At 54.3% G+C, this 23,233-nt stretch overlaps 1 protein-coding gene across 3 annotated transcripts in view; it reads left to right on the forward strand.

Annotated features, from left to right (window-relative positions):
• Positions 1 to 23,233, forward strand: part of Coro2b (coronin 2B) — a 108,393-nt gene that overhangs the window by 39,188 nt on the left and 45,972 nt on the right. For all 3 annotated transcript variants that reach the window (XM_020185578.2, XM_074061519.1, XM_074061518.1), the window contains exon 2: positions 15,041 to 15,241. In XM_020185578.2, the coding sequence (XP_020041167.1) occupies positions 15,041 to 15,241 (201 nt within the window). The remainder of the gene's footprint in view (positions 1 to 15,040; positions 15,242 to 23,233) is intronic.

Here is a 23,233-nt window from a genome sequence, read left to right on the forward strand (position 1 = left end):
TTTTAAGACACAGCACTGTCTGCTCCTGGGAGTGGCCCTGTTGGTGGTGTGGCAGTGTGCAGGTACATCTGGTGACTGCTTTCCCAGCAGTCTTTGCTCACCCCTCAGCTATGCATGTGCTCGTGCAGCTGTGCAGGATGTAGAGGAGCTACAGCAGCCCACCCAGGACCTCTGCTGAGGGTCAGGGGAACTTGGGAGGGGCCGGAGGGTCCTTGGTTTCCTTCACCACAGGAGGGCTTGGACAGGGCTGTGTGGGCTTAGTGCACCGTGGGCAGTGTCCAAGGACTCAACAGTCTGCTCCCCTGTGCCCTTTCTTCTTCAGTTCCCTCAGGTAGAATGCTTCAGTTGTGAGTAACAGAGAAAGGCAAACAAGGATGACTCCAGCTATAAGGATATTATTTATGATTTATTGAACCATAGCCATCTGGAGGAAAGGGCTCCAGGTTTGGTTTGGTGGCTTCACAGTGTCCTCAAGGACTTGGACATTTTCTGTCCTTTTGATCTGCCTTCTCGTCACGTTGGCTTTTTTGGTTTTGAGCTTTCTACCTCCTGGCCTCAAGATGGCTGCCAGAGCTCTCAACTTTACATTCTCAACTGCAAACAAAGACAGGGAGCAGTGCATTAGATGAGGCTCCAAGAAAGGACTTTTCTTCTGTGTCTCTTCTTTCATTAATAAAAAGAATCTTTCCCAGAGCAACGCCGCCCCCCCCATACACACACCAGCAGACGAAAGTCTACCATGTCTCACTGGCCAGTCCTGGCTCCTGGGACCTGTCCTCAGTATGAGTGCTGCTGGGCTGGCAGGTGTATTTTCTGCGGTGGAGTGGGCAGGCAGACAGGGGAGGTAGTGGCTGGAACACGGCCACTTGGCAGTGCCTGCCACACTTCTCTTCTCCAGACACTTGCTCCCTGCTTCCGGGGGACAACCAAGTGATAGAATTCTGAAGTTAAGTTTGACACCCCCCCCTCCACTCCTCCCACAAAAAAACAGTCACTTAGCCAACAATTGGTTTCCAACTGCGTGTGCAGGGCAAGCCTAGGGAGACTGAGAGGACAGAACCTGCACTGAGAAGCAGGGGTCATTGTCCATTTTTACAGATGAGACCACGGCTCCATAGAGTTCCATAGAGAACTTGCCTGAGGCTTGTGTGGTACAGGCCCAGCAATGGTGGCTGAGTTCTACCCCGGCCCACCCAACTGTAAAGCCTCTGCTCTTTCCAGTCCTCACAGGGGACAGGCCCTGCGGACAGGTGAGGTGAACCTTGCCACATAACGTACACTCCATAGCAGGTGTGGGCAGGTGGCCACCAGGAAGTGCTGCAGGTGCTCAGGGAAAGGTGGGTCCCCAGGGACAGTGTGGTCAGTGACTCAGTGGGCCAATCTACCACAGAGGGAGCACCAGCAACCCTGGGATGGACAGTCCTCCACCCCTCCCCTTGAGCAGGTAGGAATGGACACTTCCACTGGCCTGTGGACAGGCTGCTGGGACAGCATCCAAGGGAGGGTCCAGGCTGCATCTCTTCAGTGGGCCTTCCTTTGGTTGCTAGAAACAGACTTGCTGTTGACCTTGAGTCATAGGAAGTGACTGGCAGCCAGGCCTTGGGGGGCTCCAGAAGCCGGGCTGGATGTTTCAGAGCTGCAGAATGCTGGGGTCCCCTGGTTGTCCTGCCTGCTCAGCCTGGCCTCTGGGATGGTGATGAGGGGCCCTGTCCTACCTCCTGCCTCTGTGTCCCCCACTCTGCATGACTGCAGGGTGCTGTTCACATAGTCCATCCACAGCATGCGGCCTTTGAGGACTTTTGTGGCGCCCTTCCCCTCCCAACTTGGATGCACAGAGACAGAGTTGACACAGACTTGCTCCCGAGTCCTTGCAGCAGCTGTGGTAGGTATTCGTGACAAACACTGCTGCCCAGCTGGGGAATCAGAGCCCCATTGCCATTTAAGGCTCTGCTTCTTTGGGGTAACTTGGCTTCTGCTGGAGTGACTCTGATGGGCTCATCTTGACGAGCGGCCTCTCTGGCATCTGGACGTATGGATGGCCAGCTTACATGACGGGCCTTGGGCTCAGGGATGGAGCTCCAGCTGTAATCTGGGGCATCCTTTGGCCACACACAGTTGACAGTCACGGTGCATTTCCCTTTTGGTCCTGGTGTCGGGGGCTGAGCCTGGGTGAACCCCAATATCACTCTTGCTCCAGGCCTAGGTGGGGCTCCCCATGGCCTCTGATGCACCTGCCTTGTGGTGGCTCTCAGACCTTCCGCGTCCTTCCTCAGGGGTATGCACTGGGCTCTCTCCTCCAGCAGGAGCTGAACGGAGCTCTGGAGGGCATGCTTGGCCCCTGGCATGCCCCCCAGCCATCCTCATCCAGTGAGGCCACTGTTCTGAACAGTGGCCCCCTCCTTCCGGGACCCCAACCAGGAAGTTGGAAAGAGACTGTTATATTTTCAGATGTGACAGATAACAGCACCTTTTCCCATGAGATTTGGGCTAATGTATAGGAAGTCAGGGCACACCTCTGACACTCTTGGCCTGCCTCTGTTTCCCTTCTCACCCCCACAGACCTCCAGGCAGGGCTTTCCCCTTCCTGTGTCTGATCAGAAGTCTCTAGGACTGAGTCAGCCAGGTGGAGCACCTCATTTGACAATGTGGGGAGATGGAGTTGGGAAAAGCCTTCTCTCAGTAAATCTGGCTCAGGGCTGGGTGCTCAAGTGGTAGAGCACCTGCCTAGCAAGTTTGAGGCCCTGAGCTCAAACCCCAGCACTGAAAAAAAAAAGCCTGGTTCTTAAAATTCTTGTAAAATTATTGTATTGCTACAAAATCCTGCAAGTTACCTGAAGCTTTACCAATCCAGCCCTGCCCAGCAAATGGATTCTAGGTAGAGGATGAGAGGGAAAGTCACAGCAGGAGATGCAAGAGGAACACACAGGACTATACTTCGACAATGTCACCCTTCTCCATTCCCCCCCTCAGCCATGCTCCCGCCCCTGCCGCCAGCTCAGTGCGTGGTGTTTATACCTTCAGAAGGACTGGACTGCCGTCACCATGGGCCTGGCCTCTCCCACTGAGCCAGGACAGGGTCGTGTGGGACACAGCAGAATGAAACTGTGCCCCTCGTGGGTGTGGGGAGCAGAGGCTGTTGTAGGGGCTTGTTGGCCAAGATGCAGGAAGAACTCTCCTTGCTGGAACCTCAGTTAGCTAGAAAACTCTCTGTGAGGCCGTGGGCTTGAAGTGGAGCCATTATGAGACAGTCAGCAGAGGGCCTTTCAGACAAAACCCCTTTTATTTTTTCAAGAGCATGAAGTTTAATCAGAAAGTTTTTGCTCTAGTTTCTAGATGCTCAGCTGCTGAGGCCCCTGGAATTGTTTCCACAGTCCAAGAGGAAACTGTTACTCCCTCACACACACGCACTGGCTGCAAGTGTATGCATGCATGCACACACACATGAACACATGCATGCACACACACATGAACGCACGCATAACACACACATGAATGCATGCGTAACACACACATGAATGCATGCACACACACATGAATGCATGCATGCATAACACACACATGAATGCATGCATAACACACAAGAATGCATGCATAACACACACGTGAATGCATGCATGCATAACACACATGAATGCATGCACACACACATGAATGCATGCATGTATAACACACACATGAATGCGTGCATGCACACACATGAATGCGTGCATGCACACACATGAATGCGTGCATAACACACATGAATGCGTGCATAACACACATGAATGCATGCATAACACTCATGAATGCATGCATAACACACATGAATGCATGCGTGCATAACACACACGAATGCAAGGATGCATGCACACACACATGAGTGCATGCATGCACACACACATGAATGCATGCATGCACACGAACAAGCTCTGTGCATGTGGCCTGGCACCTGCTTCTCGAGACAAGGTGCTGTGCTGCGTGTTTTTACACCCCCAAAACTGTTGGTAACGCTACACTTCCACTTCCTCCCTCCGTCCCGCCCTCCCTCCCTCCCTCCCTCCATCCCTCCTTCCTTCCTTCTTTTCTTTCTTTCTTTCTTTAACAGGGTCTTGCTGTGTAGCCCTGCTCACGATCCTCCTGCCTCAGTCTCTATAAGTGCTGGATTACAGGCATGCCTTCGCTCGACTTCCTTTCTCATTTGGGGTATGGAAAGAGGTCTTCTTCTCTTCTCCAGCGGAGATGCTACATCGCAGCCAGCCAATCATCCTTGTCTTCCTGGGTGGTAGTTGAGATAGGTTATCTCCTGGGAAGGGGAAAGTGGAGGCCCAGCATGTAGCTGCCCATCTTTATCTGCACTGCCAAATGACAGAGAGCCAAACTCTTCCTCTATGAGACAGAAGCCTGAAGTCCCCTGGCTACAGAGACGAAAAAGTCAGGCTCTTCTGCAGGGCCTTCCCTGGGGAGCCACCCCCACCTGTGGCAGCTCAGGTGCTCCCTCTCCAGCGCACACACTTAGTGGCTTGCTTGTCAGGTTTCCTGGAGAGGTCTGTGCGCCTGTGAGTCCATGGCCCTGCCAGTGCTCTGGCTCGGTGGTACCCGGGGATGACAGCCCTGTGAGGGGACAGACCTAGCCTTGGGAGCTGTCCAAGCACAGGATCTGAAATCATCTCTTCCACAGGTGGTCCTGGCCTCAGCTCAGAAACTGCCTTTTTAATGATGTTACTCCATTTCACCCACCCAGAGGCCAGGGGGGCACAAGGGCGGCGAGGGAGCTGGAGGAAGGAGACCCGGGCTGGGGACAAGGAGCCCTGGGTGGAATTCCAGCCCTGGCTCCTGGAGCCCTTGCCATGTGGACTGCCTTGGGCGTGACACTGGCCAAGGGTGCAGAGCTTGGGGCAGCCTTAAGCCTAGCACTTTGATCGCGTCCCATGGGGCGGAGTGGTGTCCATGGCAAAAGGGCCAGGAGCCCTTGGAAAGATGCCAATTAATCTAGGTAGAAGTGTTTCAGTGCAGTTGAAACCCACAGAGAACTTTCACACATACCATTTCACTGGGTCCGCAAACTATCCTAGGACAAAGGGAAGAATTAGGTCCGTTTTATAGACGGACAAGCTGAGGACTGGAGAGGTTGAGGGACGTAGGAACAGCCACAGAGCAAAGGCTTCAGAGGGCACAGCAGGTCAGGGACCAGCAGCTCCTGCAGAACCTGAGAACTTGCTAGAACTGGAAAGTCTCAGGCCCCACCCTACATAGGGTTCCTACGTAGACACTGTGGGCAGGCAGGGACACCTGTGTTTCCAGGACACATGGGAGGTGAAGGGGGCCCGATTCCAGAGTCTTTCTCAAGTTCAACCCATGTGTGAGCCACCTGGTTCTGGTAGGGCCTGGGCTCTGCAGTCTAACCAGGGCCCAGGGACCATAGACAGACCTTGGGTGGCAAAAATTCCAAACTGGAGTTCCCAGGGGGACTTGGTTAAAATGCAGAGTCCCAGCCTGCTCCCTGAGAGCCTGCTGATTCTGCAGAGTTCCAGATGGCCAACCAACCATCCAGCCTCTGGCCCCAAACCCTTGATCTCCTGCCAGAGTGAGGATTAAGGAGTGGGAGTGGGAGCCATCTCTGAGCCCAGCAGGGCCCTACGTGCCTCAAAATAGGTCAGGAGTCTGGCACATGTCAGGCTTGGTGGCTGCAAATAGAAACCACTGGCTGTGAGCTGGGTGTGGTGGCACCCGCCTGTAATTCCTGCCTGTAATCCCTGCCTGAAATCCCTGCCTGTATTCCTGGAGAGGATCTCAAATTCAAGGCCAGCCTGGGCTACATGGAAAGACCCTGTGTCAAAAACAAAATAAAACAAAACAAAAAAGAAGCCATCTGCTAGGCCTGTGTTTGAGCTCCCCCGTCCCCCTGCCTGGTCAGAGAGACTGTGACTGAGAACCCTAGGGAGGGGCCTCTTCCCTGATGGGGCTGTGGTCAGCTCTGCCTCTGCCTACCCGGCCACTCCTGCTGGGCCACCAGCAGGGGCAGGGGACAGCACCAGCTCCTATCACTCCTGGGAAGAGAGACTTGCAGAGTGGTTGTCAGGTAGCCTTACCAGGCAGACTTCCCTTTCTCCTGGCTCTCTGTCCAGGCTGGAGGTTGTGGGAGCCCAAGCTGTGGATGGGAGGTAGAAGGCTCATGATTGGGGTACCCAGAAGGCTTTGGGAGGCTGAGGAAGGGTCAGGTTACTTTTCCATGTCCCTGTCTTCGTAGTCCTGTCTCGTGTATGGAATAAACATTTGTCAGCTCAATATTAAGGAAGAAACACAGCGCCTGCCCCATAACGTCCAGTATGGTTGGGGAAAAGTCAAGCGAACCTGGGACTGGTTCAGATCCCAGCGCCTCCATTCAGTCCCCTTGTACAGGCCCAGCTGCATCTTGAAACAGGGATGGATCACAATTGTACCCACTACTCAGGTGCCTTAGCGACTCCAGGATGGAATGTCTGTCCAGTGCTTTGCTTGCAACAAACACTTAATGCACACTGGTCATCGTTAGTGTGGGGGGGGCGTGAGCACTGCACCAAGCCTGGGCCTCGGTTCCCAGCTCTGGCCGCCTGAGGGAGGCTGCTCTCTTGCAGAGACAGAGGCAGCAGGCCTGCAGCCACCTCCTCAGGTGTGCAGCCCAGCTCTGTGGAGCAGGCAAAGCTGCAAGGACTCTGGCAAATGCCTGGTCCAGGAATCGATCTGAGTCTGGCTGGACTCCCTGGGGTGATGGGCGGAGTCTCTGCAGCATCTTTGGCCACCTGCAGACTGTTGAGCCGGCCATCCCAGTTGCCCAGGCCCACCTGATTCTGACTGCCCCCCTGGTGACTTGAGGGAGATAGGATGGTGCTGGGCAGCGGGGCGGCTTTCAAGTGCCAGGGTGAAGAAAAAGGAGGGGTCAGGAAGAGGCTCTGCTAGTGGTGGGTTCACTGATCAGGGCCCCAGGAAGTCCATGTTCTTTGGGTTGGCTGTCACATCATGGCCTTCCTTGGAACCCTGCACATGCCCCCAAGAACAGCCAGGCATGGAGGGAGGTTCAGCTTGGTTCTTTTTCCTAGGAGGTGATTTTCAGGGTATAACTGAGCTCGACCTGCTCTGATCTGTCCAGTATGGTGGCCACTGGACACACGCAGCTACTGAGCACTTGAAGCTGAGTTTTCATTTGATTTACTTGTAATTCCTCTGAGTTTAAGTGGCTGCCTGTGGCGAGTGGCTTCCATGTGGGGCTGTGCGGTGCCAGTCTGGGCTTGGCGCACAGGCTGGTTAGAGGACACACGCTCAGATATTGGCGTCCACAGGCTGGCGTTCTCCCGGCCCACCCCTCGGATGCTTCTAGTGCATGACTGGCTCTGAGGATGACCAGACCGGGGGTCTGGGAGGCACTGTATGTGGGGAAATGGCTGAAACCACCCACCGTCCACCTGCTTTCCAGTGATGCCCCGTGCTACCTTGAACTTGGTCGGTCACAGCAGGAGTACTGATAGCACCAAAATTGTCAAACACACCAAGTGCCCTCCCTGAGAACAAGCCGTCGCCCCGAACCCCAAGCCCTATTTTAGGCACTGTGGATACAACAGGGACCAGGAGACAGAAATCCCCACCCTCCCGGACCTGACTCCGGTGGAAGAAACCCAGACAAGTACAGTGTGCAGTTTGGTTGCTTGCCAGGGTGGGCGGGAAGGCGTTGCTGAGGAAGGGCTTTGAGCAGACCTGAAGGCAGTGAGAGCGAAGAGTGCCACGTCACGGACGCCTGGCTGTCTCAGAGAGGCATGGGGACTTGTCCAGTCAGGATTCGCACGCAGGTCATTGGGTGCAGAACCTTTTCCCGTAAGTGCTGCCATGCAGTAGCGGGGGCTGTCATTGGTTGTGTGGGATGCACAGATTCAAAGGCACACTCTCCCAGAACCACAGGGATCCCAAAGGCCCCATCCCAGTGGACGCCTCAGAGCACCCAAGAGAGAAAGTGCATGGCCCAGCTTCTTTGTCCTGGGGACGCCTGCACCAGCCACAGCATCTTCTTAGAGGCTGGAAGCCAGTGACCCTGGCATCCTGGACAAGATGGGGCAGACCCAGTGGGCCATGTGACTCCACGTCCTGTGGGAGATGAAGAAGAGGTCACCCTGAGGCCCAGAGAGTCACATGTCACATCGTTCCCCCTGCCAGAGGCTCTCAAACTGCCCCAGGTCCCCGCAGTGCAACCCCGGCTCCCCACGGTGCAGCCCCAGGGCACTTGCTTGAAGGTGCTCTTGGCAGCTTCCACCCCTTGGAAGGAAACGACTCTGGTTTTGTGGTTTTGTGTTTTGGAGCTCTGAGTGATACAGCATTTAGAGACAGGGTTTGTCTGCTGAGAAAGAATAAAGTCATCTTCACTCTGCAGAGGAAATTGAAGGTCAGTGTCTCCTGGCCCAGCCCTGCCATCTCCTTAGGACTCCAGGCTACTTCACTTCAGCCCCCGCCACGGGCATGACCAGCTCTTTAGCTCATGGGGCCAGAATGCTGTGGGTGACTGAGAGGGACTCAACCTAACAGCCTCTTCCATTCATTCCCAAGTTGCATCTTTCGTGAAGGCCCTGAACTCATGTTTTTAGGAGAGGTTGGGAATGGGCTTTGAACTCAGGACTTCATGCTTGCAGAGCAGGAGCTCTACCGCTTGACCCACCCCTGCTGTCCATTTTGCTGTGGTTATTTTGGAGATGGGGTCTTGAGAACTATTTGCCCAGGCTAGCCCCCTGTCCTCTTGCAGGTTCCAGACCTGAGATGTTGGCTCACATGTTTCATGGGAGAGGCCACTGGAGCTGGACAGAGAAGGTGACTGTCCCAGGGCAAGAGACCATGTCATGGAACATGCCAGTCTTTCTTTGATGGCATGGATAGCTTTTCCACGTGTCCCAAAGAGCTGCCCCTGGGGACATGTGCCCATCACCCTTCAGAGTAGATCCCAGAGGTCTCTGTGGCTTCTTCCCAGCTCTTGGAGGTAGACATAGCCACAAATGTCCCCCTCACCTGAGCCTAAGACAGGAGAAAATTTAAAAAAACAAACTCTTGATGGACATCTTTGTGTTCTGCTGAACTAAGCCTTCCTCATCACCGCCTATAAAATGCACCTGCTGGACGCAGTAAGTCTTCCCTGAGAGCTGAGGACAGGCTACAGTTTGCTTCCGTGTGGGGTATACATAGCGATTATCCCAGCAGAGAGGAAAGGCCAGCTTCCATTTCTTGAGAGGCCACGAGGGCCCCTCGGCTGGGAAACAAGTGCCTCTTCCTTCCTGCCTCCCCCTCTCGGAGGGAGATCAGATGGCCCTGGGCCCAGGGAGCAGCTGCCAGGGAGCAGGCCCAGCAGTGTGTACACGCAGAGTCTGGAGCCTGCCCCTGCCTCTTCCTGACCCTCCACCAGCCCCACCCTCTCCTCCTCCTGGAGAGTGGGTGTCCCTGGGTAAACTTCTGATTGTCTGAGACCAGACCCCCTGACCCCGTACAGGAGATGGTAGACCTTGCGTTTGGCAGGCATCTGTCCTGTGCCAGACTCCTTGCAGGCACTTTGCATTAGGTGACTTCATTATATCAGTGAGCTGGTGACATTATTCCCACCTTAAAGATAAGGAAATTGTTGCTCAGAGACGTAGAGTAACTTATCTGAAGTCACACAGCTAACAACACAGCTAACATTTCTTTACACGTACTGCTCTGTATGTGTACGGAAGCAGAGAGGAGTCAGAGTCTGGTGGAGGCTGAAGGAGGTGTGTATAATATTAGCTCTGTTACTTGGCTGGATAGCTGGTGACTTTGCACCCCAGGTGAGTCACTCGTACCCTGTATGCTGTTGATGGGATGGAAGTGTCTGCCCAGCTCTGCCCACCAGACTACTGTGGGATCAATGAAGTGTTTTCTGGAGAGGACTGTGGTGTGACTGCTCCTGTAGGTCCTGGTCCTTTGCTCAAGCTGTGCTGCCAGCAGCTAGTGACTCACTAAGCTCCAGTCCAGTCTGAAAGCAGCACTGGCTTCAGAGGCCCTGGCATTCTGGTGACAAGAGACCAGAGGGGCGGGGCTGCATGACTGAGGGAGGACGTGGAAATGGAGGCTTCTCCAGACAAGCTTGCAGACAGAGGACAAGGGCCAGACCTTCATCCTTCAGAAAGGCGTGGTACATCAGCCCGAAAAGGAACCTCAAAACTTCAACAAGCCCATGTCACCGAGCTGGGGTGAGGTTCCCAGAGGAGGCCTCTCCTGAGCCTGACTGCAGCTCTTGTCTCTACCATGCTGAGACCTTCCAGCTGGTATTACTGTGAGCTCTGTGGGAGCCCAGCCCCAGGCATGGGTGACTGGGGTTGTGCAGGGGCCGGGAGTCCCCTGGCCTGGGCACTTACAATCTAGTAACTGGAAAGTCTTCAGATATGAGGCCAGGTATTACTCAGCTATCAGAAGCCCTAGAAAGAGGAGGCGATCACTACGTGAGAGCTGTCATTCAGTGTCCCAGTCCCCCATCCGAGGGGGAGGGTTGATAGAGGAGGAAGGTCCCCAACCAGGATGTCAGAACCAGCATGGGTCCTGGCCCCAGATTTTGTCCATTGAAACACAGTATCTTCAGTAAAACAGACAGAATCTATTATCTCAGGCCGGGCGATCTAGTGCATCCATTGTTCCACATTGGCCTTGACCAAAGACCTCCATCTGAACCTTGAGCCTCTGCAAAGATGTTTGCCCACTGTCCCCCAAGGCAGCTTGTCTCTCTCTCGGGCAGCTCTCACCACCATGAAAAGCCTTCCCTTTAGAGAGTTCAGGTGTGCGCCAGTCTTGTGCTTGACCGTCCTGAAAAGTTCAGAAAGCATGTCCCCTCTCGCTAGAACCAGCTGTGGTGTCCACCAGCACCTGGGCTAGGTGAGGGGAGCACGGGGCAAAGCCAGATTTTCAGGTCCCCCCTTCACTGCCTTCTCCCCTTGCTGCCTGGGCAGCTCCCCTGCTTGCTGCCAGGCATGGCCTCCTTGCTCTGGCCACATAGGGAGGAATCTTTTCTGTCCCTGCCTGCACACCCAAGAGCATCTGACCCCACCATGAGCTCAGCCCTTTGTAATGAAGTTCAAAGGCTGCAGACACAGGCTTTGGCCTGGCCTGAGCTCTGGGCCTCAGCCTTCTGGCCTTTACCCTCTAGAACAAACACGCCTTTGGCTCTGGCCAGTGTCCCCCACTGTCACAGGGCAAATCAGGGCCTGCCCACACGTTCCCTCTCCTCTCCTTTCTCAGATGAGAGATTAAGAGTGGAGACAGTTGATCTGGAATAGGATTGGGGTTCTGGACTCAACTCCTGAGGTTGAGGGGGGGCACAGGAACAGCTCAGGGGTGCCTGAGGTAACAGGAGACAAATTGCTGGGGCTTTGTGACCTGGCATCTTCAAAAGTCAGTGCCTTTGGAAGAAACAGATAATGCCAGAGCGCTACAACCAAAAGGCAAAGGCCGTTGTGGTTTTGATCACAGCCAAGTGCAACCGTGAGCTTTCTTCAAATCTGAGCTCAAAAAATAAAAATCTCTGCACAGTGTTTGGGGATTTGAAAGTGAACTGAACACAGGACATGCTGAAGAAGGTCCATCAACTTTCTTGAATGTGATAATGGTGATATGTGGGAGTCTGGTGTGCTCAGTGCTTAGTACTTAGTTCTTAGTACTTAGTGTTTAGTACTGTGTGCTATAGTCATGATCTCTCATTCCTTTCCAATAATTCCATAAAAGAAGAAAGAAAGCAAGGGGCCTGGGCCAAAGGCGAGGGGACGATGGGAAGAGGGGCAATCAGTGCTCAGCAAGGCAAGGAGTCCTCCCAAGGCTCCTTGGAGCCCAAGTGTGAGTGGAGTCTCACTGCAGACTGCAGTCCAGTGTTCTTCCAGGAACACCTGGCATGGGCTCCTATGTGTGCAGAGCAGCCCAGTGAGGTGTCCTGATGTCTCCAGAGGTCCCCTGGCCTGTTCCTTCTAGAGACCCAGCAGAGAGAAGCTCCATGGAGATCAGACCCTGTCTGCAAGTCACTGGGGAGCCACCAGCCCAGCTTGCTGCAGGCAAACTTGGAAGACCACCCCCCATCCTCCCAAGCAGCAGGCCTACCGCTTCCTAGAACTGGCCAGGCCCCTCCTGGGGGCCCCAGCTGGGGGCTGTGGTCCGGGGATGTGATGCCCAGTTCAGAAGTGCTGGCTAGGCCAGGTGTCAGTGGCTCACGCCTGTAATCCTAGCTACTCAGGAGGCAGAGATCAGGACTGAGGTTCAAAGCCAGCTTGTGCAATCAGTTTCATGAGACCCCATCTCAAAAAAACCCTTCACAAAAAAGGGCTGGTGGAGTGGCTCAAGGTGTAGACCCTGAGTTTAAGCCCCTGTACTGAAAAAAAAAATGCTGGCTAGGCTCTGGGGGCAGTGCAAGATGGGGAACGGATGGTGCCAGATGCCTGTCTGCTATGCTAGGGACAGGTGCAGGGCATGACTGTGATCTCCACACTCAGGAGGCTAAGGCAGGAGGATCCTGAGTTGGAAGCCAGCCTGGGTTACAGAGGCCCTATAGCCAACATCCCTCCGCGCCGCCCCCCCAAAAAAGCATGCCCACCAGCAGTCTGCCGCTCATGCGAGCAGAAAGAGCTGGGAAGGGGGAGAGAGAGGGAGGGCTGGGGAGGAAGAGGTGATGTCAAGTGGGAAAACAGACATGGGACAGGACAACTGAGGCTCCCTGGGCTTCCTGGGGTAAATGTAGGTGTGTGGGTGGGAAGAGCTCAGGAGACCCTGTCAGGGCAATGAGCCCCGTGCTAGGCTTGTGGCTCACAGCTGGGCACTGACTCCCCTTGCCCCTCAGATGGTGGGATGTCAGCCTTCTTCATATGGGAGCAGGTGGGGGTGGCACCGGTGGAACTTGCCCAAGTCACACAGCTAGTCAACAGCAGGGGTGGGACTTGGATCTAGGTCTGTGTGGCTCCCAGTCTGTGCTTGTGACCTTTCCTCCACAGCCCCTGAGAACCCCTGGTGCCACGTGCCTTGGGAACTGCTGAGCTCTGCAGCGAGGAGCCAGCCGGGGCCAGCCAGGCCCATAGTGGGGCTGCATAGAACTTGTGGTCCACAACCACAAGATTTAGGCACTTGAGGTGTCTGTCCTGAGCTAGGCTGGTCAACTCCAGGAAGGGCTGGACTGTCACCAGTTCACATGCCTGGCGGGCCCCCCTGGGCTGCCCAGGAAGACACAGGCAGAGCTGAGTCTGTGTCTCTCTTGCCCTGACAGAGAGAGGTCCACCCCTGGGAGGGAGACTCTGGGACACGGCCTAGACCAGGAGTGAGGAGAGGTGATGGGTGGTGAGGACATCTGTCTGAGTCAGGCCATAAGGCCAGGCTTTGGCTGGGCAGAAAAGAGAGAAGCATTCCAGGCCAGAAGGCCACCAGGAAGAATCAAGGGCCTGGAACGAGCCACCTCAACTCCTCAATGTGGATACTGTGGAGTCTGGAACTTTCTACCTGGAAGGGACACGGTGGTTCCCAGATTGCCCCTCAGGCTGAGCCTCTCACGGGTCCACGAACCACCCACTCTGTGTTTTTCCTACCGTTTCGCTACAACTTGATTTTTTTTTTTCCACCTGACCTCATTAGCAATAGTATATGTGACATCGTGATCTGGAATGCACTTTTTATCTTTTAATGCAAAGTAAGATAAACACATGACTCCTAAAATTACAAACTTCAACTTTGCAACACATAAAGAGAACTTGAGTGACCACCTGGGATTCCGCTATGGAATTGAAAACGTCCAACAATGTCATCCGATGGGGAGTTGGATGCCAGAGAGAGGGGAGGGCTTGCCTGAGGTCACCAGTGGCCACAGGCTTGGTCCAGGGCTCCTCTCTCTCCAGCATGACTCTGTGCAAGCAGAGAGAGAAAGAAGGTGGGAGACAGGTGCAGTGTAGACAAAGGGGAGGAGAAAACAGTGGGAGATGGCTCTGGCAGACTGGCTCTGTGGTGCTGTTTCCCTTCATCTTCATTTCAGTGAGGAAACTCTCTCGCCCCTTTCTGTCCGGAGGGGTGGGAGACTCCAGGTGCCTCAGCAGGAGGGGAGGCGGGGGCTGGGGGCACCAGCTGGGCCAGGTGCTGTTTGTGGCACAGAGCACTTACAGTGTGCCAGGCCCCAGGCTTGCGCTGCAATGCAGGGCTTCCCTGTTGGAGGTGGAGCCACCCCTGGACTCCACCTGCCGTGGCTCACATCTGTCCTCTCACCGGGCAGGGCCCAGGGGAACATCCTTGCTGCTTGACGGGGACCATGTGGCCCATGATGGACGTGTGAGAAGGGCCATGCTCTAGAACAGGGAACCGGTGTGTCCACAAGACACTGGATTCAGTAGTCCTGGACTGGACCCAGGAATCCACATTTGTAGTAAGTGACATTGGTGGCTCAGGGGCGTCCTCCACCACAGGCGGCTTTGGTACAGGTGATTTGTGAGTCACACGTTGACAGTCATGCTCCAAAGAGTATTCTGGCATAGGAGTCTCAGATTTCCAGTCCAGAGACCTGGGTTTAGACCCCTGCTTCTCTGGGTGGCTGTGGACAAGGCACTTCTCTGTGTCTGGATGTGTAGTGCTAAAAGATTTCTTGTGGCTTAGACAGTCCAGAAGGGATCAGAGTGTGTGGTGGCCCCCAGCCCACCCCAGCCAATGGTATTTTCAGCCTGTGAACACAGCCTCCTCTACCTTCATCTTGCTCTGCGTGGAGCACAGGTGTGGACACTTGGGAGGCGGGCATCTGTGCTGTGCATCACATGGCATGTTCCTCGGTAGTGAAGGATCCAGACTTTCCGGAAGGCGGGCTGCCCATGCGGATCAAAAGCAGGTGCAAATGACCTTATGCCGGACCTGATTACAGCCAGTCCAGTAGCCAGGCTGGGAACACAGTGGGTGGAGTTTGTAGCAGCTCAGCTCGGTCCCTTCCTGCTGCTTCCCGAGGGCCAGCACTGGGCCTTGCTCAACTCCTGCCTCCCTGTCGGAAGCAGTGGCACCAGTACAGCGGCTGGCCTGACCCCTGTCTTTCCTGGCCTCTCAGATGTCCTGGCGTCCGCAATACCGCAGTTCCAAATTCCGAAACGTCTACGGGAAGGTGGCCAATCGGGAGCACTGCTTTGACGGGGTCCCCATCACCAAGAATGTGCACGACAACCACTTCTGCGCTGTCAATGCCCGCTTCCTGGCCATCGTCACCGAGAGTGCAGGAGGCGGCTCCTTCCTCGTCATCCCCCTGGAGCAGGTAGGTGGCTCTGGGTTTTCTTGAGAGTCGGCAGGCCTGGGATCCAGGACACCTGGCACTTGTTCCAGAGCTTGCTCAGGTGTGCGCTTCGCCAGTCGCTGCCCGATGTACATGGCTTCCATCCCCGAGGGGCAGGAGCATGTTGTCTGAGACCAGGTTGGGCTGTGTGGTCCACCCTGGCTGTCCTTTGGGACTCAGCCCTGGCCACAGATACTGGCCCTCTGCAGACGGACTGGCGACAGTTGGCCTCTCCCAGGTCCCCACCTCTGCTTCATGGGCTCCTGGAATGAAAGCAGCAGATTAAAATCTGCAAACTGAAGCCAGGCCACTTTAAAGCAGCACCATTCAGCACAGGTTGGAGGCCCATATGCACCCTCGGAAGCATTTACTGTCACTCCCCTTATGGCTGAGTCCCCCTTCCAAACCTGACTCATTGCCACTCCCACAGTCAAACCACTCAAGGAAGGAGGAGGTGCTCGTGGGAGGAAACCCTGGCTCCTGAGATGCCCTGCCAGCAGCTGGTGGGGGCCAGCCGGTTTGCAGTCTGTCTTCCCACGGGGCGGGGCGTGGGGGGGACAGATGTGCAGAAGGCTTAGGTCACACCCCCCTTCCCAACATCGGGCAGCTGCTGACCCTGAGAACAGGCCTGACTTTGAGGAGGCAGCAGGCTGGATCCTGCCACTCGCCAGCCACGGGAGCTCAGGTTGCCACTCAGCATCTCTGCCCTTATGTCCCCGTGATGGTAAATGAGGTTGAGACGCCTCCCCCGCCCGCCTGCCGCCTAGGCACAAGTGGGAGTGGGCATGAAGCTGCCCGCCCCGTTACTTTCTTGGGAGAGGTGTGGGCTCTGCTCGGGGACTTCTCAGATGCAGCTGGCCTCCTCCTTGAACAGATGGCCTCCTGCAGCTCAGCTCCATGCACCCCACCTCGCAGGCTGCGGGTCTCCAGGGCTGTGGACTGGTGCTTACTGGGGCATAAGCCTGTTGCCAGTACCCTGAGGTACTCCACATTGTGACTGGCAAGACTGACAGTCAGTGCCTGGCCCCATAACAGAACTGACCCCACAGGGACCTAAGGAAGAACTAAGAAAGGAAAGGAGGGAGGGGAGGAAAGAAGAGGAGGGGACAGGAGGGGGAGGGGGAAGGGAGGGGAGAGGAGAAGGGAGGGAAGGGGAGGAGAGGAGAGGAGAGGGGATGAGAGGGGAGGGGAGGAAAAAGCAGCTAGTGTATTAGAGCAACGTAGAGGCATTTTTAAAGATTGACTCATGGGGAAGCTCTCAAGCAGGATAAGCAAAGCCCCTGTATTACCATCAGGTATTTAAACAAAATTAAAAGTCAACCCACATACTTGAGTATAAAATTTGCAACATATAACAAAGAAAAGATTTGTGTCAGCCAGGCGCCGGTGGCTCACGCCTGTAATCCTAGCTACTGAGGAGGCAGAGATCAGGAGGATCATGATTTGAAGCCAGCCCGACAGATACTTCCAGAGACCCTATCTGGAAAAAACCCTTCACTAAAAAGGGCTGGTGGAGTGGCTCTGAGGTGTAGAGCTCTGAGTTCAAACTCTAGTACTGCCAAAAAAAAAAAAAAAAGAAAAAGAAACATTTGTGTCCAGAGTTCTAGAAAAATCAATAAGAAAAAAATCCAAAAGGAAAGTGGACAGGAAGATATGCATAAGCAATTCACAGAAGACAAAATGTGTCCTTCAACCCTGCTGGAAAAGACACAAGAGTAACGATCTTCAGTATTGCCAAAAGTCTGAGAGAGGAGAGGCTGAATGCTGTCGGTGAGATATCCAGGTGGCAGGCGGGCAGCACCCGTTGGCACTGAAAGATGCATGTGCACTGGCTAGCAATCCCACTCCAGGAATCAAAAAATGTTAGGAAGCCAGGCTTGGTGGTGCATGCACACCTGTAATCCCAGCACTTGGGAGGCTGAGACAGAATCACAAGTTTGAGTCAGGTCCATAGAGAGACACTGCCTCCAAAAACACAAAGTCTGCAGCATTTTTTGTATTGTACTTTTTTAACCTCAATTTTTAAAGTTCTTTTCTGCAGTGATAAAATTTCTCTGTCAGATTGCTTAGAAGGTTCTAAACTCTGGTCTCGGTTTCTATAACGGTAGTAGACGAGTTTTATGGAGTCAGGAATGCTGGTCTAGAGTATGGGCAGAGTTCAAAACTTTCACAGGCATCAGAAAAGAAAGCGCAGGGTCCGTGCAGAGATAAGCTGTGCTGTGTGCATATAGGCACAGGGCTCCGACGTTGCTCACGCTCTGTGACATGGTGTTTATAACGTGACTAATCGTGATCCTGGCGGCTCTCACTACCACCTGTTGCTCTCATGTCAAGTTGACCTTACAAGTACCCAATCACTTATGCAGCATTTATAATAGTGAAAAACTGGACCCTGGATGTCCATAACTGACACGGCACATCAACGAATTCCCTGTGTGGATTCTGTGCAGCCATGTGGAGGGATCACTCTCAAATGCCCCTCTCAGCATCATGTTAAAACTCATAAAAAGTAGCAAGGACTCTAGGACTGGAAAGTGGCTCAGGTGGCAGAGTGCCCGCCTAGCAAGTGTGGTGCCCTGAGTTCAAATTCTGGTACTGCTGGAAGGTAATTAAGGACTCTGGAGCGCTTTTTATATTTTTAGCATGTCCAAAATAAAATGAAAGAATGCTACAAATACGTATACATTAATTCACGTAAAATACTGATAATAAACCCACTTCATGCTCTCCTGAAAACACATTTTTATGAAAAATATATACTTGTTATCTATATGGTAACATACACACATATACACAGACACATATACATAAGGTTTGAACTCAAGGCCTTGCTCGCTAGGCAGCTGCTCTACCACTTGACCCATGCCTGCAGTGAAGAAGAACTACATTTTCAAAACCAAAACAAGGTTTAGCGAGCAGAAAGGCATCTTTGTGCTTGTGCTGATCTCTTGCGTGTTCGTCTGGCCGGGCTCTCTGATCTGCTGCATTCGGCCTGTTACCAGGCGCCCATCCCTCGTGCCTCCTCTGGAAACTCCACTCGTGAGAGAAGAGAGAGCACGGGTGGGTCTCAGTGTGGTGTGAACAGTTCTGACCCCCCGGGTTTCCTGAGAACAGCTTGATAATCTCTGGGGCTCCTGGACCACATGTCAGGAACCCCCAAATGCAGAGCAAGGCTTCGTGAGAAAATCCTTTGTAATATTCCATTACGTTTAAAAAAGGCCATCTATGATTGGTTCCCTTAAAACATCCACCTCTCTGGAAAAGGCAGAGCTAGACCCCGGGGTTAAATGTGACAGCTCTGCTGTGGGACCACGCTGCTCTTTCAGCTCCTTCCTCCTGTGCTATCCTTTCTACCTCTTGTGCAACAAACACGTAACACTCTGTGCTTTAGAAGAAACAGTGAAAGCAGTTTGTTGACTGAAGCAGGAACCTGGAGGTTTCAGAGGCCACTCGGGTGTCCCCCTGGCACCCTGAGGGCCATGGCTCGCTCTCCCTCTGCTCAGGTGGGCCTCTTTCTCTGCCCAAACAGCAACACCCCCATCCCTCAGCTGCAAGTGCTTGCTCCAGGGTAACACATGACCGCCCTCCTCCAGACACTTCAGACGCCCACGGTGAGGGCACGGATGGGAGGAGGCAGCTCCTTATCTGAGGGCTTCCTTTAGTTAAGGCAGGACCTGATGTCAGGAAACTACCTGAAGCTGCCTTTCACCCCAAAAGAGGGGGTGCTTGACACCAGAGCAGCTTCCCTGCCACCAGGCCCACAGCCCCTGCGGTAAGAACTGGGCCTACAGGCCTGGGACTGGGCCTGGTCGGCGATGGGGGCAGAGGGAGGCTGTGCACACAAATCCCCATTTATCCAGCAGCAGGAGAAAGAAGAACCTCCACACAGGTCAGTTTTCTAGGAAAGCAAAGGTGATGTCACCTTAGTTTTCCCCTGTTTGCTAGAAAGCTCTGTTAAAAGCTCTGCGTATTAGTCATACAAACACAGGAATGATCTTGGTTACTTCTCGGACACTCCCAATCGTGGCTTTGTGTATTGATTATGATCTATGGACTGGGGATGGTTTTACTTCTGTCCTCACGCCAGGGCTCCAGGTCATTGTCCTCAGCAACCAGCAGGCCTTGGAAAATGCCTGCATTGGTAGTTCTTTTGAAAAAAAAAACCCTGCCAGGCGCCAGTGGCTCACACCTGTAATCCTAGCTACTCAGGAGGCAGAGATCAGGAAGATTGCAGTTGGAAGTCAGCCTGGGGCAAATAGTTCACAAAACCCTATCTCAAAAAATATCCATCACAGAAAAGGGCTGGTGGAGTTGGCTCAAGCCATAAGAGTGCCTGCTGGCAGCTGTGATGATTCTTTGCCCTGGTGCAGCCCCCCATGTGATCATCAGCCTCATCTATTCTCCCAGCAGACAGGTAGTGCCATCCCCATCTTCCACCTGGGGAAACTGAGGCTCCAGGGACACACAGGGGTTGCACCCAAGGCCAGCAGTCAGTGCAGGGGCTGGACCCAAGCCAGCTCCCTCATTTCTGAATCCACCACTGTGCCCCACTGGAAGCAGAAAGTGCTACAAGGCCTGGCTGCCACAGATCCTGACTGCGTAGTGTGGTGGGTCTGTCTCCCTCCGTTTCTGTCTCGCTGCTGTCGTGAAGACCAGGCCTGGCTGTTCCTAGTTAGGCTGCAGGCTGCCTCTCTGGAAGGGATGTCAAGCTGCAGATGGGTGCCTGGAGCAGCTAGAGGGGCCTTGTGTATATTCCAGACACCGATGGCCTGGTAACCACAGAGCTTCCTGGGTGCTCTACCCTCATCCTGCTGCCAGGCTGGAAGACAAGGGTTGGCAGCACAGCAAACTGGTCCCCCACTAGCCCCTGGCAGGAAGGGAGGATCCCAGCATGGATGCAAGGAGTGTGGCTCTCCTGTAACCCAGCCCCAGCTAAGCACTAGAATCACTTGGGGATTTTCTAAGTCTCACCTCAATGCCATGGTGAAAGTACTTATTTCCCCCATTTTACAGATGAAAAACTGAGGCTCAGAGAAGTCAAGTCACTTGTGCACTCCCAGGCAGAGAAAGAATTTGAATCCAGTGCTCTCCCAGCCTCTGGTCCACCCACTGTGCAGAGGGCTAGGGAGAGTGGTGTTTCTGCACACCTGCCTTGTACTGTTAGCCCTGCTGGTGGGCTAGCTCAAGGGCATTGGTCACAGGACCTCAGCCAGTACTACTTCTGCTGTGCCAGCCACGCCCATTACTTCTGGAGACCAAGAGGACAGGTGTCCTCCAACCTCCACCCAAGGCAGCAGGCCACAAGAGGGGCAGGGAAAACAAGTTGACATCACTTTCTTTCAGTCTTGGGGGCCCCCAGCCCTGTGCCAAGCACCAGGACCCAACTGTCACAGATCTGGTCCGAGAGGCCTAATGGATACCCCACTGGCAGCCAGATGGGTGGGTGGGCATTCCCTTCGGGAGTCAGGCCCACCCATGTCTTGCTGAAGGAACCAACTCCATGTTGGGTGGGGGACCTTTGTTGGGCTCTGTCTCTAGACAGGGTCGTCCCTGCAGCTCTCCACATCCCACCCTGCCCGCCCAGTCTCAGCCTGGTGGGAGGCCTCTCCCCACCAGGTCTCTGGACTGGGGCCACACATTCGGGGCCACACATTCCCCTCTTCCACCCCAGTCAGCAGCCTCCTCTTCTCCTCTTATGGGTGATCTGTGGGGTTGCTCAGAGGGAAGAGCAGACCCTGAGATGGGACAGCAGCTCAGGATGGTGATGAGGAACACAGGCTTCAGGTGCAGAGGGACCTTGTTTAAATCTCTCCCCTGCCACTCAGGTACTGTGTGACTTTGGGTGAGTCATTTAACCTTCCTGTGCCCATTTTCCCTTCTACAAAATGATGGGTTGGATCACAAGATCTCTAGGGCTTGTCTTAGCTCTCATGTCTGTCCCCTTCCAGCACCAGTTCATTCAGATATGTGTTCACCAGGTGCAGTGCAGTCGGGGCTGGGCTTCTACTCCCCCAAGGGCTGGGAGACCTTCTCCAAGTCATACCCAGCTGCGGTAGTTTGTGACTGTCACTGTCAGAGCACTTCCTGTCTGCTTCCCCACTTTCTAGGTGGTTAGTCTGTCCATCCACCCACCCTAGCGACTGTCTCTTAAGCACACAGCATGATCCAGTCGGTGTCATGCACTCAAGGACACAGAAAGTGGACTGGGTCCAGTCCAGCTGGCTGTAACTTACAGTCTCAGCCCTGAGATGGGGACCATGCTGGGTTTGCATAGAAGTGACAGGTGCTCAGGAAAGGGCCAGGGTCCCAGAGACACGGGCACCATCTTCCCTCATTGGGGCATCTCTCTTGGCTGGTTCCGGTTGCTGTTCCCCTCCAGACCCCAGAAGGAGTATGGTGCTCTGAGGGGCTGCACCCTCTCCTTACAGCCCTTGGGACAGTATTGTCTGCTGGCCCTGTGGAGTCACATCCAGCAACTGGTGGACCAGTTAGCTCCACAGTTCACAGCATGGTTGAACCCAATATTAAAAGGGCAAGGGGTGCCCCGCCTCTATGGAGGACTCTTAACAAGAGCAGACGTCCTGCTGCACCAGCCTTGCGGGCATCCCAGGTCTCTAACTGGCCTCACCCTCCCCTACAATCAGCCTTGAGCTCCTCTTCCCCCATGAAAAGCCCCAGATCTTCTCCCCTCTGTGCAATTTGGAGCCTCTTCTGAATCCATTTTTCAGATCTTGCCTCAATCGCTCTTTGTTCTCCAGATGATTTGCATCTGAAAGCCTGTGACAAGCTGAATGTACAGTAAGTGACTTTAGGAAGGGAGGGGTGCTGAGAGAGAGAAGCCCCAACTTTCTTCCATTTGTCTAAGGCTCAAGATTGACAGCCCCATTTTGTGTTTTTCCTTTTTTGGAAGAATGGCTGCTTATTTTTGAGGAGAGTGGAGGCAGGCCGCTCAGCTGAGTGGGGGTGTGGCTCCCTTGTTTCATTTCAAGATTATGGGATGGATGGGGGGGCATCCTCTAGCCAGGGATGCAGCCTAGCTGGTGGGTGTCATGGAGGGCTGGGGAGTCCCCCCTCTGTTGGGCTCCCTTCCTTTGGCTGCTTCTTAGGACCTGGGAACTCTGAACTGGGGGGTGGGCCCTGTCCCCCTTGGAGGCCCTGGCTTGACGTAAAACACTTTATCAGTCTGTCTGCTCTCCATATTCCTTCACAGGCCTGGAGTCCCCCAGATCGTTGTGCAATCCCAGGCATAGAACCGCTCTGTGCCTCAGTTTCCCTGTTTGTGAAATGCGGTGCTTGTTCTCAGAGAGCTGGGATGATTTACTGGTGCAAGGTGCTGTAAGGTGCTCAGAGCCAGAGCCTGGCACACAGCACATGCTCAGAAGGCAGGAACTGCGGTGATGCCAAGGACTCCTGCCCACTGCCCTGCCCGGCCCCACCGCATAGCAATGGCCCAGAAGCCTGCACTCAGCCAGGGTACATTGTCCTTGGCCCTTCTGCTGCCATGTGTGTTGCCGCAATCCTGAGCATTCCTGTTAGGAGCCCTCATCTGCCCAGAGGGGAAAGCACACACACAGTGAAGCCATTTTTGCCTGAAAGGGACTGGGGATGGTGGAACGGGGTCTCCCAGGCTGAGTGCTGGCGTGGGAGGTGTGTGGAGGGCCAGCGGGCCCTGCTGGGGTCGCCTTCCTGGGTTCAGGCTGGCTGCTGGAGTTAAATGGGTAAGGCAGGAGGAGGAAGGCCTTGTCACCGTGTCTAGCATACAGCAGGTGCTCGATAACTTTGACTCCATTGTTTGTGCTATTATCACTAAGTAGGCTCCAGTTGGTGGGAGGAAAGGGATCCGTGGGTTGGGGATGGGGCACTCTGGAACCTAGCTCACACAGACAGAGGCATAGGCTATAGGACAGAGCCAGCCCAAAGCCACACAGCCCTCCGTCCCACCTCCCAGTGTCCCAGTTCCAGCCTGACATCAAT

The sequence above is a fragment of the Castor canadensis genome, chromosome 19, assembly GCF_047511655.1.
Source record: "Castor canadensis chromosome 19, mCasCan1.hap1v2, whole genome shotgun sequence".
In the NCBI taxonomy this organism is placed as follows: Eukaryota; Metazoa; Chordata; class Mammalia; order Rodentia; family Castoridae; genus Castor; species Castor canadensis.